General features: G+C 61.8%; 1 protein-coding gene across 1 annotated transcript; it reads left to right on the top strand.

The window, feature by feature from the left end:
* The first annotated feature begins 3,853 nt into the window (after positions 1-3,853).
* Positions 3,854-14,889, top strand: LOC138100889 (kallikrein-6-like). The gene is made up of 5 exons (XM_068998716.1): positions 3,854-3,890; positions 7,839-8,004; positions 10,757-11,010; positions 12,917-13,056; positions 14,238-14,889. Exons 1-5 carry the CDS (start codon positions 3,854-3,856, stop codon positions 14,397-14,399), a joined length of 759 nt encoding a protein of 252 aa, XP_068854817.1. The 3' UTR covers positions 14,400-14,889.
* The last annotated feature ends 710 nt before the right edge of the window (positions 14,890-15,599 follow it).

Below are 15,599 nucleotides of genomic sequence, written 5' to 3'. Positions count from 1 at the left end.
CACCCATGGGACCGTGGGGGCACCCAAAAATTGGGGGGGTGCCCAAAATTGGGGGGACACCCAAAATTTGCGGGGGGGGGCAGCCAAGGACCCCAAAAATTGAGGGGGCAGCCAAAAATTTGGGGGGGGACCCTAAGACCCCAAAAATTGGGGGGCACCCATGGGACTGGGGAGGGCACCCAAAAATCGAGGGGGGCACCTGAAAATTGGGGGGGCAGCCAAGGACCCCAAAAATGGGGGGGGACACACCCCAAAATTGGGGGAGGGGCACCTACGGACTCCAAAAAAAGGAGGAGACACCCAAAAATTTGGGGGCACCCATAGGACTGGGGGTGGGGGGGGCACCCAAAATTTGGGGGGCACCCGAAAATGGGGGGGGGCACCCAAAGACCCTAAAATGGAGGGGGCACAAAAATTTTGGGGGGGCACCAATGAGACCGGGGGGGGACCCAAAAAATGGGGGGGGGGGGGCACCCAAAAACTGGGGGGGCACCCAGGGACCCCATTTCCCCCCCTCCCAAAATTCCCGGGAATTCCCAACCCCCCCCCCCTCTGGAATTTGGGCCCCCCCCGTGTCCGGTTCCGGGTCCGGTTCCCCCCCCGGTAATTGCTGAGCAAAGAACGGGCGGGGCTGGGGCACCGCGGCCCGGGAACCTCAGCCGGGCCCCCCCGAAAAAAATTTGGGAACCCCCCTCGAAAATTTGGGGAACCCCAAGAATTCCATGGGATCCCCCAAAATCCCTGGAATTTCCCCCAAAAATCTGAGCCCCCCCCTCATTTCACAGCCGGGGTAGACCTGATGTCCCAAACACCTGGGGACCCTCCCCCCCCAAAATCCCCTGAGACCCCCCCAAAAATCCGCTCCGCACACCTGGGACCCCCCAAAAAATTTGGGAACCCGCCCCCCGAAAATTTGGGAAACCCCAAAAATCCCTGAGATCCCCCAAAATTCTTGGAATTCCCCCCAAAAATCTGAGCCCCCCCCTCATTTCACAGCCGGGGTAGACCTGATGTCCCAAACACCTGGCACCCTCCCAAAAAATACTTGAGACCCCCCCCCTAAAATCTGCTCCGGAGATCTCGGACCCTCCCAAAAAATTTGGGACGACCCCCGAAAATTTGGGACCCCCGAAAATTTGGGAAACCCCAAGAATCCATGGGATCCCCAAAATCCTTGATATTTCCCCCAAAATCTGCGCCCCCCCTCGTTTCACACCCGGGGTCGACCTGATGTCCCAAACACCTGGGGACCCTCCCCCCCCCAGAATCCCCTGAGACCCCCCCAAAAATCCGCTCCGCATACCTGAGACCCCCCAAAAAATTTGGGAACCCGCCCCCCGAAAATTTGGGAAACCCCCAAATCCCTGGGATCCCCCAAAATTCTTGGAATTCCCCCCAAAAATCTGAGCCCCCCCCTCATTTCACAGCCGGGGTAGACCTGATGTCCCAAACACCTGGCACCCTCCCAAAAAATACTTGAGACCCCCCCCTAAAATCTGCTCCGGAGATCTGGGACCCTCCCAAAAAATTTGGGACGACCCCCGAAAATTTGGGACCCCCGAAAATTTGGGAAACCCCAAGAATCCATGGGATCCCCAAAATCCTTGGAATTTTCCCCAAAATCTGCGCCCCCCCTCGTTTCACACCCGGGGTCGACCTGATGTCCCAAACACCTGGGGACCCTCCCCCCCCCAGAATCCCCTGAGACCCCCCCAAAAATCCGCTCCGCACACCTGGGACCCCCCAAAAAATTTGGGAACCCGACCCCCGAAAATTTGGGAAACCCCAAAAATCCCTGGGATTCCCCAAAATTCTTGGAATTCCCCCCAAAAATCTGAGCCCCCCCCTCATTTCACAGCCGGGGTAGACCTGATGTCCCAAACACCTGGCACCCTCCCAAAAAATACTTGAGACCCCCCCCTAAAATCTGCTCCGGAGATCTGGGACCCCCCAAAAAAATTTTGGGACCCTCCCCGAAAATTTGGGACCCCCGAAAATTTGGGAAACCCCAAGAATCCGTGGGATCCCCAAAATTCTTGGAATTTCCCCCAAAAATACGCGCCCCCCTCATTTCACAGCCGGGGTAGACCTGATGTCCCAAACACCTGGGGACCCTCCCCCCCCAAAATCCCCTGAGACCCCCCCAAAAATCCGCTCCGCACACCTGGGACCCCCCAAAAAATTTGGGAACCCGCCCCCCGAAAATTTGGGACCCCCCCAAATTCCTGGGATCCCCCAAAATCCTTGGTATTTACCCCCAAAAATCTGCGCCCCCCCTCATTTCACAGCCGGGGTAGACCTGATGTCCCAAACACCTGGCACTCTCCCAAAAAATACTTGAGACCCCCCCCCCTAAAATCTGCTCCTGACATTTGGGACCCCCCAAAAAAATTTTGGGACCCTCCCCGAAAATTTGGGAACCCCCCCGAAAATTTGGGAAACCCCAAGAATCCATGGGATCCCCAGAATCCTTGGAATTTCTCCCAAAATCTGAGGCCCCTCCATTTCAGAGCCGGGGTAGACCTGATGTCCCAAACATCTGGGACACAGCCAAAGCTGTGCTGGGAGTACTGGGAGGTGACTGGGAGGGACTGGGATGAACTGGGATAAACTGGGGAGGGACTGGGAGGGGATTGGGAGGGACTGGGATGGGACTGGGAGGAACTTGGAGGGGACTGGGAGGGACTGGGGGGGCCCTGGGAGGGGACTGGGGGGCACTGGGAGGGACTGGGGGGGCACTGGGAGGGGACTGGGAGGGACTGGGATGAACTGGGATAAACTGGGGAGGGACTGGGATGGGACTGGGAGGAACTTGGAGGGGACTGGGAGGGACTGGGAGGGATTGGGAGGGGATTGGGAGGGACTGGGAGGGACTGGGGGGGGCCCTGGGAGGGGACTGGGATGGGACTGGGAGGGACTGGGGAGCACTGGGAGGATTGAGGGGGACTGGGAGGGGGTTGGGGGACTGAACCGGGCTGAACTGGGCTGAACTGGGATGGACTGGAAAAGCCACTTAAGAGCACTGGGCTGAACTGGGAGGCACTGGGCTGAACTGGGAGTCATTGGGCTGAACTGGGAGGCCCTGCGGGGGACCCCAGGAGTGCACTGGGCTGAACTGGGCTGAACTGGGCTGAACTGGGAGGCACTGGGATGAACTGGGCTGAACTGGGCGGGACAGGAAAAGGTGCTTAGGGGCTGAACTGGGCTGAACTGGGAGTCACTGGGTTGAGCTGGGTTGAACTGGGAGTCACTGGGCTGAACTGGGAGGCCCTGTGGGGGGCCCCAGGAGTGCGCAGGGCTGAACTGGGCTGAACTGGGCGGAACAGGAAAAGGCACTTAGGAGCACTGGGCTGAACTGGGAGTCACTGGGCTGAACTGGGAGTCACTGGGCTGAACTGGGCGGAACAGGAAAAGGCACTTAGGGGCCCTGGGCTGAACTGGGCTGAACTGGGAGTTACTGGGCTGAACTGGGCTGAAGTGGGCTGAACTGGGACGCACTGGGATGAACGGGGCTGAACTGGGTGGGACAGGAAAAGGCGCTTAGGGGCTCTGGGCTGAGCTGGGCCGAACTGGGAGTTACTGGGAGGCACTGGGATGAACTGGGAGTCACTGGGCTGAACTGGGCGGAACAGGAAAAGGCACTTAGGGGCCCTGGGCTGAACTGGGAGTCACTGGGCTGAACTGGGAGGCCCTGTGGGGGGCCCCAGGAGTGCGCAGGGCTGAACTGGGCTGAACTGGGCTGAACTGGGAGGCACTGGGAGGCACTGGGAGTGGCGCTGGCCGGACCGGCCGGGGCAGCTCCGCGGGGATTTAAAGGCAGCGGCTCCTTCCTCGCCCTCCTCCTCCTCCTCCCATGGAGCGCCTGCTGCCCCTGCTGCTGCTGGCCACTGGTTTGTACTGGTTTGGACTGGTTTGGACTGGTTTGGACTGGGGAGCACTGGGGGGCACTGGGGGGCACTGGGAGGGTGCTGCCCCTGCTGCTGCTGGCCACTGGTTTGGACTGGTTTGGACTGGGGGGCACTGGGGGGCACTGGGAGGGTGCTGCCCCTGCCGCTGCTGGCCACTGGTTTGTACTGGTTTGGACTGGTTTGGACTGGTTTGGACTGGGGAGCACTGGGGGGCACTGGGGGGCACTGGGAGGGTGCTGCCCCTGCTGCTGCTGGCCACTGGTTTGGACTGGTTTGGACTGGGGGGCACTGGGGGGCACTGGGAGGGTGCTGCCCCTGCCGCTGCTGGCCACTGGTTTGTACTGGTTTGGACTGGGGGGCTCTGGGGGCACTGGGAGGGTGCTGCCCCTGCTGCTGCTGGCCACTGGTTTGGACTGGTTTGGACTGGGGGGCACTGGGGGGCACTGGGAGGGCGCTGCCGCTGCTGCTGCTGGCCACTGGTTTGGACTGGGGGGCACTGGGGGGCACTGGGAGGGCGCTGCCCCTGCTACTGCTGGCCACTGGTTTGGACTGGTTTGGACTGGGTTGGACTGGGGGGCACTGGGGGGCACTGGGAGGGCGCTGCTGCTGCTGCTGCTGGCCACTGGTTTGGACTGGTTTGGACTGGGGGGCAATGGGGGGCACTGGGAGGGCACTGCCCCTGCCGCTGCTGGCCACTGGTTTGTACTGGTTTGGACTGGTTTGGACTGGGGGGCACTGGGGGGCACTGGGGGGCACTGGGAGGGCGCTGCCCCTGCCGCTGCTGGCCACTGGTTTGTACTGGTTTGGACTGGTTTGGACTGGGGGGCACTGGGGGGCACTGGGGGGCACTGGGAGGGCGCTGCCGCTGCTGCTGCTGGCCACTGGTTTGGACTGGGGGGCACTGGGGGGCACTGGGAGGGCGCTGCCCCTGCTGCTGCTGGCCACTGGTTTGGACTGGTTTGGACTGGTTTGGACTGGGGGGCACTGGGGGGCACTGGGAGGGCGCTGCTGCTGCTGCTGCTGGCCACTGGTTTGGACTGGTTTGGACTGGGGGGCACTAGGAATTAACTGGGATGAACTGGGGGACCCTGGGAGGGAACTGGGATGAACTGGGAGGCACTGGGAGGTCATTGGGGGGCACTGGGAGACACTGGGAGTGAACTGGGGTTAACTGGGAGCAACTGGGAGTGAACTGGGACGCACTGGGAGGTGACTGGGCCATACTGGGGCAGAGCTGGAGGTGAACTGGAAGGGACTGGGATGAACTGGGGGGCACTGGGAGCACTGGGAGGGAACTGGGAGGCCACTGGGCCATACTGGGACAGAGCCAGAGGTGAACTGGGGACACTGGGAGGGACTGGGAGGAACTGGGGTGAGTGGGAGGCAATCGACGGGGTGGAACTGGTTTGTACTGGGAGGGTGAACTGGGGGCACTGGGAGGGGAACTGGGGGCACTGGGAGGGACTGGGATGAACTGGTAGGGACTGGGAGGAAACTGGGAGCAACTGGGTGGAAACTGGGGACACTGGGAGGGACTGGGAGGCACTGGGAGGGGAACTGGGAGCAACTGGGAGGAAACTGGGATGAACTGGGAGGGACTGGGAGGGAAACTGGGGACACTGGGAGGGACTGGGAGCAACTGGGAGGGAGTGGGTGGGAAGTGAGAGGTGACTGGGAGCACTGGGAGGGAACTGGGATGAACTGGGGAGGTCACTGGGAGGTCACTGGGAGGTCACTGGGAGGTCACTGGTCCAAACTGGTGTGAACTGGGATTCACTTTGTAAACACTGGGCTGAACTGGTGTGAACTGGGATGAACTGGGATGAACTGGGCTGAACGGGGGAGGCTTTGTGAGGTCACTGGGAGGTCACTGGTCTAAACTGGTTTGAACTGGTGTGAACTGGGGAGGCCACTGGGAAATCGCTGAGGCTGAACTGGTGTGAACTGGTGCAAACTGGTCTGTACTGGTCCCAACTGGTTTATACTGGTGCGCAGCAGCTGCAGGCAATGCCAAGAACTGGGGAGGCGCTTTGGGGGCACTGGGATGAACTGGGCTGAACTGGTGTGAACTGGGAGGAACTGGGGAGGCACTGGTCTGAACTGGTGTGAACTGGGATGAACTGGGATTCAATGTGGGTTCACTTTGAGGGCACTGGGATGAACTGGTTTGAACTGGGATTGAATGTGGGTTCCCTTTGAGGGCACTGGGATGAACTGGGATGGACTGGGGAGGCCCCTGGGAAATTACTGGGAGGTCACTGGTCCAAACTGGTCAATACTGGTGCAAACTGGTTTATACTGGTGCGCAGTGGCCGCAGGCAATGACGGGAACTGGGGAGGCTCTTTGGGGGCACTGGTGTGAACTGGGATGAACTGGTGTGAACTGGGATGAACTTGGGACAGCACTGGGAAGTCACTGGGAGGTCACTGGTCCAAAGTGGTGTGAACTGGGGAGGCACTGGGCTGAACTGGGATGAACTGGTTTGAACTGGGATTCAATGTGGTTGCACTTTGAGGGCACTGGGATGAACTGGGATGAGCTGGTTTGAACTGGTCTGAACTGGTCTGAAGTGGGATGAACTGGGATTCAATGTGGGTTCACTTTGGGTTCACTTTGAGGGTACTGGGATGAACTGGTTTGAACTGGTGTGAACTGGGATGAACTGGGATTCAGTGTGGGTTCACTTTGACGGCACTGGGATGAACTGGTTTGAACTGGTTTGAACTGGGGATTCATTGTGAGTCCACTTTGAGGGCACTGGGATGAACTGGTTTGAACTGGTTTGAACTGGTTTGAACTGGGGATTCATTGTGAGTCCACTTTGAGGGCACTGGGATGAACTGGTTTGAACTGGTTTGAACTGGTTTGAACTGGGGAGGCTCTCTGAGGATCACCGGTCCGTACTGGTGCAAACTGGTTTATACTGGTGCGCAGCAGCCGCGGGTGATGAGGAGAACTGGGGAGGCTCTTTGGGGGCACTGGGATGAACTGGTTTCAACTGGTTTGAACTGGTTTGAACTGGTGTGAACTGGGATGAACTGGGATGAACTGGAATGAACTGGGATTCAATGTGGGTTCACTTTGAGGGCACTGGGATGAACTGGTTTGAACTGGTTTGAACTGGGGATGAACTGGGGAGGCTCTCTGAGGATCACCGGTCCGTACTGGCCCCAACTGGTTTATACTGGTGTGAACTGGGATGAACTGGTTTGAAATGGTTTGGACTGGGATGAACTGGGATTCAATGTGGGTTCCCTTTGAGGGCACTGGGATGAACTGGTTTGAACTGGGATGAGCTGGTCTGAACTGGTGTGAACTGGGACGAACTGGGATTGAATGTGGGTTCACTTTGGGGGCACTGGGATGAACTGGGATGAACTGGTTTGAACTGGGGAGGCTCTCTGATGGTCACCAGTCTGTTCTGGTTTATACTGGTTTATACTGGTGCGCAGCGGCCGCGGGCGATGAGGAGAACTGGGGAGGCTCTTTGGGGGCACTGGGATGAACTGGGATGAACTGGATTGAGCTGGGATGAACTGGGGATGAACTGGGGAGGCTCTCTGATGCTCACCAGTCCATACTGGTTTATACTGGTTTATACTGGTTTATACTGGTTTATACTGGTTTATACTGGTGCGCAGCGGCCGCGGGCGATGAGGAGAACTGGGGAGGCTCTTTGGGGGCACTGGGATGAACTGGGATGAACTGGGGACGAACTGGGGAGGCTCTCTGATGGTCACCAGTCCATACTGGTTTATACTGGTTTATACTGGTTTATACTGGTGCGCAGCGGCCGCGGGCGATGAGGAGAACTGGGGAGGCTCTTTGGGGGCACTGGGATGAACTGGGATGAACTGGGGATGAACTGGGGAGGCTCTCTGATGCTCACCAGTCCATACTGGTTTATACTGGTTTATACTGGTGCGCAGCGGCCGCGGGCGATGAGGAGAACCGCATCGTGGGCGGGGCCAGGTGCGAGCGGCAGCTCCACCCCTACCAGGTGCTGCTGCTGCAGCCAGGGGGCGCCATCCACTGCGGGGGCGTCCTGATCGGCCGCAGCTGGGTGCTGACCGCTGCCCACTGCCGGACCGACAGGTGAGGGCACACCTGGGCACACCTGGGCACACCTGGGGTACACCTGGGGGGGATAGAAACACACCTGGGCACACCTGGGAGACACCTGGGCACACCTGGGCACACCTGGGGCACCTGGGGTACACCTGGGCACACCTGGGGGGGAATAGAAACACACCTGGGCACACCTGGGCACTCCTGGGAGACACCTGGGCACACCTGAGTGCACCTGGGATACACCTGGGCACACCTGGGGCACCTGGGCAGCACCATCCACTGCGGGGGCGTCCTGATCGGCCGCAGCTGGGTGCTGACCGCTGCCCACTGCCGGACCGACAGGTGAGGGCACACCTGGGCACACCTGGGGGCATCTGGGGTACACCTGGGGTACACCTGGGCACACCTGAGTGCACCTGGGATACACCTGGGCACACCTGGGCACACCTGGGCACCTGGGGTACACCTGGGGTACACCTGGGGGAACAGAAACACACCTGGACACACCTGGGCACACCTGGGGGGAACAGAAACACACCTGGGCACACCTGGGGGGGATAGAAACACACCTTGGCACACCTGGGAGACACCTGGGCACACCTGGGATACACCTGGGCACATCTGGGGGAACAGAAACACACCTGGGCACACCTGGGCGCACCTGGGCACACCTGCTCGGTGCCATCCACTGCGGGGGTGTCCTGATCGGCCGCAGCTGGGTGCTGACCGCTGCCCACTGCCGGACCGACAGGTGAGGGCACACCTGGGCACACCTGGGGTACACCTGGGGTACACCTGGGGGGGATAGAAACACACCCGGTCACACCGGGGGCACACCTGCGGTACACCTGGGCACACCTGGGACACACCTGGGGGGGATAGAAACACACCTAGGCACACCTGGGCACACCTGGGGGGGATAGAAACACACCTGGGCACACCTGGGGGGAACAGAAACACACCTGGGCACAACTGGGAGACACCTGGGCACACCTGGGGGAATAGAAACACACCTGGGCACACCTGGGCACACCTGCTCGGTGCCATCCACTGCGGGGGCATCCTGATCGGCCGCAGCTGGGTGCTGACCGCTGCCCACTGCCGGACCGACAGGTGAGGGCACACCTGGGCACACCTGGGCACACCTGGGGTACACCTGGGGGGGATAGAAACACACCCGGTCACACCGGGGGCACACCTGCGGTACACCTGGGGGGAACAGAAACACACCTGGGCACACCTGGGACACACCTGGGATACATCTGGGCACACCTGGGGGGAATTGAAGCACACCTGGGCACACCTGGGCACACATGGGACACACCTGGGCACACCTGGGGGGAACAGAAACACACCTGGGCACACCTGGGGCACCTGGGCAGCACCATCCACTGCGGGGGCGTCCTGATCGGCCGCAGCTGGGTGCTGACCGCTGCCCACTGCCGGACCGACAGGTGAGGGCACACCTGGGGCACACCTGGGGGGGATAGAAACACACCTGGGTGCACCTGGGCACACCTGGGTGAACGTGGGGGAATAGAAACACACCTGGGCACTCCTGGGGTACACCTGGGCACACCTGGGGCACACCTGGGGGGGATAGAAACACACCTGGGTGCACCTGGGCACACCTGGGTGAACATGGGGGAATAGAAACACACCTGGGCACTCCTGGGGTACACCTGGGCACACCTGGGGCACACCTGGGGCACCTGGGGTATAGCTGGGGGGGATAGAAAAGCACCTGGGCACACCTGGGCACACTTGGGATACCTGGGGTACACCTGGGGTATACCTGGGAGGGATAGAAACACACCTGGGCACACCTGGGCGAACATGGGGGAATAGAAACACACCTGGGCACACCTGGGATACACCTGAGCACACCTGGGCACACCTGGGATACACCCGGGCACACCTGGGATGCACCTGGGAGGGATAGAAACACACCTGGGGGCACCTGGGGGCTTCTGGGGGGGTAGAAACACACCTGGGCACACCTGGGATACACCTGGGCACACCTGGGAGACACCTGGCCCACATCCACCCACTTGGCAGTGCCCACCTGTGCCTCAGTTTCCCCACCAGGTGCCCTCCTGAGCCCTCCACTTTATAAAAACTCCCTGTACCTGCCCCAGGTGCTCTCACCTGTCCCAGCTGAGCTCACCTGTGCCCACCTTCACCTGCCCAGCCCCCTGCGAGTCCTGCTGGGTGGGGCCGAGCCTCACCTGTCCTTCACCTGCCCCTCACCTGTCCCTCACCTGTCCCTCACCTGCCCCTCACCTGTCCCAGCTGAGCTCACCTGTGCCCACCTTTACCTGTCCAGCCCCCTGCGGGTCCTGCTGGGCGGGGCTGAGCCTCACCTGCCCCTCACCTGTCCCTCACCTGCCCCAGGTGCATTTACCTGCCCCAGGTGCTCTCACCTGTCCCAGCTGAGCTCACCTGTGCCCACCTTTACCTGCCCAGCCCCCTGCGAGTCCTGCTGGGCAGGGCCGAGCCTCACCTGTCCTTCACCTGCCCCTCACCTGTCCCAGGTGTATTTACCTGCCCCAGGTGCATTTACCTGTCCCAGCTGAGCTCACCTATGCCCACCTTTACCTGTCCAGCCCCCTGCGGGTCCTGCTGGGTGGGGCCGAGCCTCACCTGTCCCTCACCTGTTCCTCACCTGTCCCTCACCTGTCCCAGGTGCATTTACCTGTCCCAGGTGCATTTACCTGCCCCAGGTGCTCTCACCTGTCCCAGCTGAGCTCACCTGTGCCCACCTTTACCTGTCCAGCCCCCTGCGGGTCCTGCTGGGCGAGCACAGCCTGAAGGAGCGCGAGGGGGCGGAGCAATGCCTCACCTGGGCGCGCGCCTTCGTGCACCCGCGCTACCGGCCCGGCGGCCATGACAGTGACGTCATGCTGCTGCGCCTGAGCAGCCCCGCGCACCTGAGCGAGCGCGTGCGGCCCGTGCCGCTGCCCCGCAGGTGTCCCCAGGTAGGGGACAGGTGCGTGGTGTCCGGCTGGGGCAGCACCCGCAGCCCGCAAGGTGAGACCTGGGGGGGGGGGACGGACAGGTGAGACTTGGGGGGTCGGAAATGGGGGACAGGTGAGACTTGGGGGGTTGGAAATTGGGGACAGGTGAGGGGGGGAACAGGTGAGACTTGGGGGGTCGGAAATGGACAGGTGAGGGGGGGACAGGTGAGATCTGGGGGGTCGGAAATGGGGGACAGGTGAGGGGGGCACAGGTGGGGGGGTCGGAAATTGGGGACAGGTGAGGGGGGACAGGTGAGGGGGGTCGGAAATGGGGGACAGGTGAGGGGGGACAGGTGAGATCTGGGGGGTCGGAAATTGGGGACAGGTGAGGGGGGGACAGGTGGGGGGGTCGGAAATTGGGGACAGGTGAGGGGGGGACAGGTGAGACTTGGGGGGTTGGAAATGGGGGACAGGTGAGACTTGGGGGGACAGGTGAGGGGGGTCGGAAATTGGGGACAGGTGAGGGGGGACAGGTGAGATCTGGGGGGTCGGAAATGGGGGACAGGTGGGGGGGACAGGTGAGACTTGGGGGGTCAGAAATGGGGGACAGGTGAGGGGGGGAGAGGTGAGATCTGGGGGGTCAGAAATTGGGGACAGGTGAGGGGGGGGACAGGTGAGGGGGGTCGGAAATTGGGGACAGGTGGGGGGGACAGGTGAGGGGGGGACAGGTGAGACTTGGGGGGTCGGAAATTGGGGACAGGTGAGGGGGGACAGGTGAGATCTGGGGGGTTGGAAATGGACAGGTGAGGGGGGGACAGGTGAGATCTGGGGGGAGACAGGTAAGAGCTGGGGGGGGGACAGGTGAGATCTGAGGGGGGGGACAGGTGAGGAGGGGTCGGAAATGGGGGACAGGTGAGACCGGGGGGACAGGTGAGGGACAGGGGACAGGTGAGGGGTTGGAGAAGGGGGGCAGGTGAGGGACAGGTGAGACCTGGGGAGACAGGTGAGGGGATGGGGGGGGGGGGACAGGGGATACCTGGGGAGGGACAAATGAAGACCACAGGAGGGGGCAGGTGATACCTGTCCCTCACCTGTCCCATCCATCCCACACCTGTCCCACCTGTCCCTCACCTGTCCCACCTGTGCCATCCATCTCACACCAGTCCCATCCATCCCTACCTGTCTCATCAATCCCACACCTGTCCATCACCTGTCCCATCCATCCCACACCTGTCCCACCTGTCCCTCACCTGTCCATCAACTTCACCTGTCCCACACCTGTCCCACCTGTCCCATCCATCCCACACCTGTCCATCCATCTGACACCTATCCCATCAACCTCACCTGTCCCACACCTGTCCCACCTGTCCCACACCTGTCCCACCTGTGCCATCCATCCCACACCTGTCCCATCAACCTCACCTGTCCCACACCTGTCCCTCACCTGTCCCATCCATCCCACACCTGTCCCATCCATCCCACACCTGTCCATCCATCCCACACCTGTCCCACCTGTCCCACACCTGTCCCACCTGTGCCATCCATCCCACACCCGTCCATCCATCCCTACCTGTCCCATCAACCTCACCTGTCCCACACCTGTCCCACCTGTGCCATCCATCCCACACCTGTCCATCCATCCCACACCTGTCCATCCATCCCACACCTGTCCCACACCTGTCCCACACCTGTCCCACCTGTCCCACACCTGCCCCACCTGTCCCACACCTGCCCCACCTGTCCCATCCATCCCACACCTGTCCCATCAACCTCACCTGTCCCACACCTGTCCCACACCTGTCCCACCTGTGCCATCCATCCCACACCTGTCCCATCCATCCCACACCTGTCCCATCAACCTCACCTGTCCCATCAACCTCACCTGTCTCACCTGTCCCATCCATCCCTACCTGTCCCTCCCCTGTCCCATCCATCCCACCTGTCCCACACCCGTCCCTGACCGCTCTCACCTGCGCCAGGTGCGTTCCCGGACGTGCTGCAGTGCGGGGAGGTGTTCACCTGGTCCAACGCCGACTGCGCTCACCTGTACCCCGGCGCCATCACTCCCAACATGCTTTGCGCCGGCGGCCGCGCCGGAGACAGCACCGACTCCTGCCAGGTGCGGCCAGGTGTGGGGGACGCGCACCTGAGGGGTCACCTGGGGGCGGGGGGGACTCACCTGTATAGGGGAGAGGGGTGGGACTCACCTGTATGGGGAGGAATGGGGGTGGGACTCACCTGGGGAACACCTGGAGGGACTCACCTGTATGGGGGAGAGGGGTTGGACTCACCTGTATGGGGGGGAATTGGAACGGAAAACACCTGGGGGGACTCACCTGTATGGGGAGAATGGGAGTGGGACACACCTGGAGGGTCTCACCTGTATGGGGGAGGGAATGGGCTGGGACTCACCTGCATGGGGGAGGCTCACCTGTATGGGGGGGAATGGGAGTGGGACACACCTGGGGAACACCTGGGGGGACTCACCTGTATAGGGTGAATGGGGGTGGGACTCACCTGTATGGGGGGACTCACCTGTATGGGGGGACTCACCTGTATGGGGGAGAGGAGTTGGACTCACCTGTATGGGGGGAAATGGGAGTGGGACACACCTGGGGAACACCTGGGGGGGACTCACCTGTACGAGGGGGGCTCACCTGTATGGGGAAGAGGGGTTGGGGTCATCTGTATGGGGGGGAAATAGGGGTGGGACTCACCTGGGGAACACCTGGGGGGACTCACCTGTATGGGGTTGGATTCACCTGTATGGGGGGGAAATGGGGGTGGGACTCACCTGTATGGGGTTGGATTCACCTGTATGGGGGGGAAATGGGGGTGGGACTCACCTGTATGGGGTTGGACTCACCTGTATGGGGGGCAATGGGGGTGGGAAACACCTGGGGAACACCTGGGGGGACTCACCTGTATGGGGAATGGGCTGGGACTCACCTGTATGGGGTTGGACTCACCTGTATGGGGGGAAGAGGTTGAACTCACCTGTATGGGGGGGAAATGGGAGTGGGACACACCTGGGGAACACCTGGGGGGGACTCACCTGTACGGGGGGGACTCACCTGTATGGGGGGGACTCACCTGTATGGGGAAGAGGGGTTGGACTCACCTGTACGGGGGGGAATGGGGGTGGGACTCACCTGTATGGGGTTGGACTCACCTGTATGGGGGATAATGGGGGTGGGACTCACCTGGGGAGCACCTGGGGGGACTCACCTGTCTCTCACCTGTCCCTCACCTGTCTCTCACCTGTCCCTCACCTGTCCCTCACCCCTCCCCGTTGCCCAGGGCGACTCCGGGGGCCCGCTGGTGTGCGGGGGTTACCTGCAGGGCGTGGTGTCCTGGGGGCTGCAGGTGTGCGGCCAGCAGGGCAAGCCGGGCGTCTACAGCCGCGTCTGCGCCTTCACCGCCTGGATCCGCCGCACCATCCGCGCCCACGGCGGAGACTGAGCCCCGCGGGGCACCTGGGCGCACCTGGGGGGCTCCCCGGCCTCACCTGTGACACCTGAGGGGCTCCCCGGCCTCACCTGTGACACCTGAGGGACTCCTTGTGACACCTGAGGGGTTCCTTGACCTCACCTGTGACACCTGAGGGGCTCCCTGACCTCACCTGTGACACCTGAGGGGCTCCTTGACCTCACCTGTGACACCTGAGGGGCTCCTTGGCCTTACCTGTAACACCTGAGGGACTCCCTGACCTCACCTGTGACACCTGAGGGACTCCTTGGCCTTACCTGAATACACCTGAGGGGCTCCTTGTGACACCTGAGGGGCTCCCCGGCCTCACCTGTGACACCTGAGGGGTTCCTTGGCCTTACCTGTGACACCTGAGGGGCTCCTTGTGACACCTGAGGGGCTCCCCGACCTCATCTGTGACACCTGAGGGGCTCCTTGTGACACCTGGGGGGCTCCCCGACCTCACCTGTGACACCTGAGGGGCTCCTTGTGACACCTGAGGGGCTCCTTGGCCTTACCTGAATACACCTGAAGGGCTCCTCCAACATCTGGGGGTCACCTGATGCACCTGGGGGCGTCCTGGGTGTGCCTGGGGGGCTCCTTGACCTCACCTGTGACACCTGGGGGGCTCCTTGTGACACCTGGGGGGCTCCCCGACCTCACCTGTGACACCTGGGGGGCTCCTTGTGACACCTGGGGGGCTCCCCGACCTCACCTGTGACACCTGGGGGGCTCCCTGACCTCACCTGTGACACCTGAGGGGCTCCTTGTGACACCTGGGGGGCTCCCCGGCCTCACCTGTGACACCTGAGGGGCTCCTTGTGACACCTGAGGGGCTCCTTGGCCTTACCTGAATACACCTGAAGGGCTCCTTGTGACACCTGGGGGGCTCCCCGACCTCACCTGTGACACCTGGGGGGCTCCTCGACCTCACCTGTGACACCTGAGGGGTTCCTTGGCCTTACCTGTAACACCTGAGGGACTCCTTGTGACACCTGAGGGGCTCCCCGACCTCACCTGTGACACCTGGGGGGCTCCTTGTGACACCTGAGGGGTTCCTTGACCTCACCTGTGACACCTGAGGGGCTCCTCGACCTCACCTGTGACACCTGAGGGGCTCCTTGGCCTTACCTGTAACACCTGAGGGACTCCCTGACCTCACCTGTGACACCTGAGGGACTCCTTGGCCTTACC

The sequence above is a fragment of the Aphelocoma coerulescens genome, unplaced genomic scaffold, assembly GCF_041296385.1.
Source record: "Aphelocoma coerulescens isolate FSJ_1873_10779 unplaced genomic scaffold, UR_Acoe_1.0 HiC_scaffold_150, whole genome shotgun sequence".
In the NCBI taxonomy this organism is placed as follows: Eukaryota; Metazoa; Chordata; class Aves; order Passeriformes; family Corvidae; genus Aphelocoma; species Aphelocoma coerulescens.
This window is presented reverse-complemented; position numbering and strand designations above follow the sequence as displayed.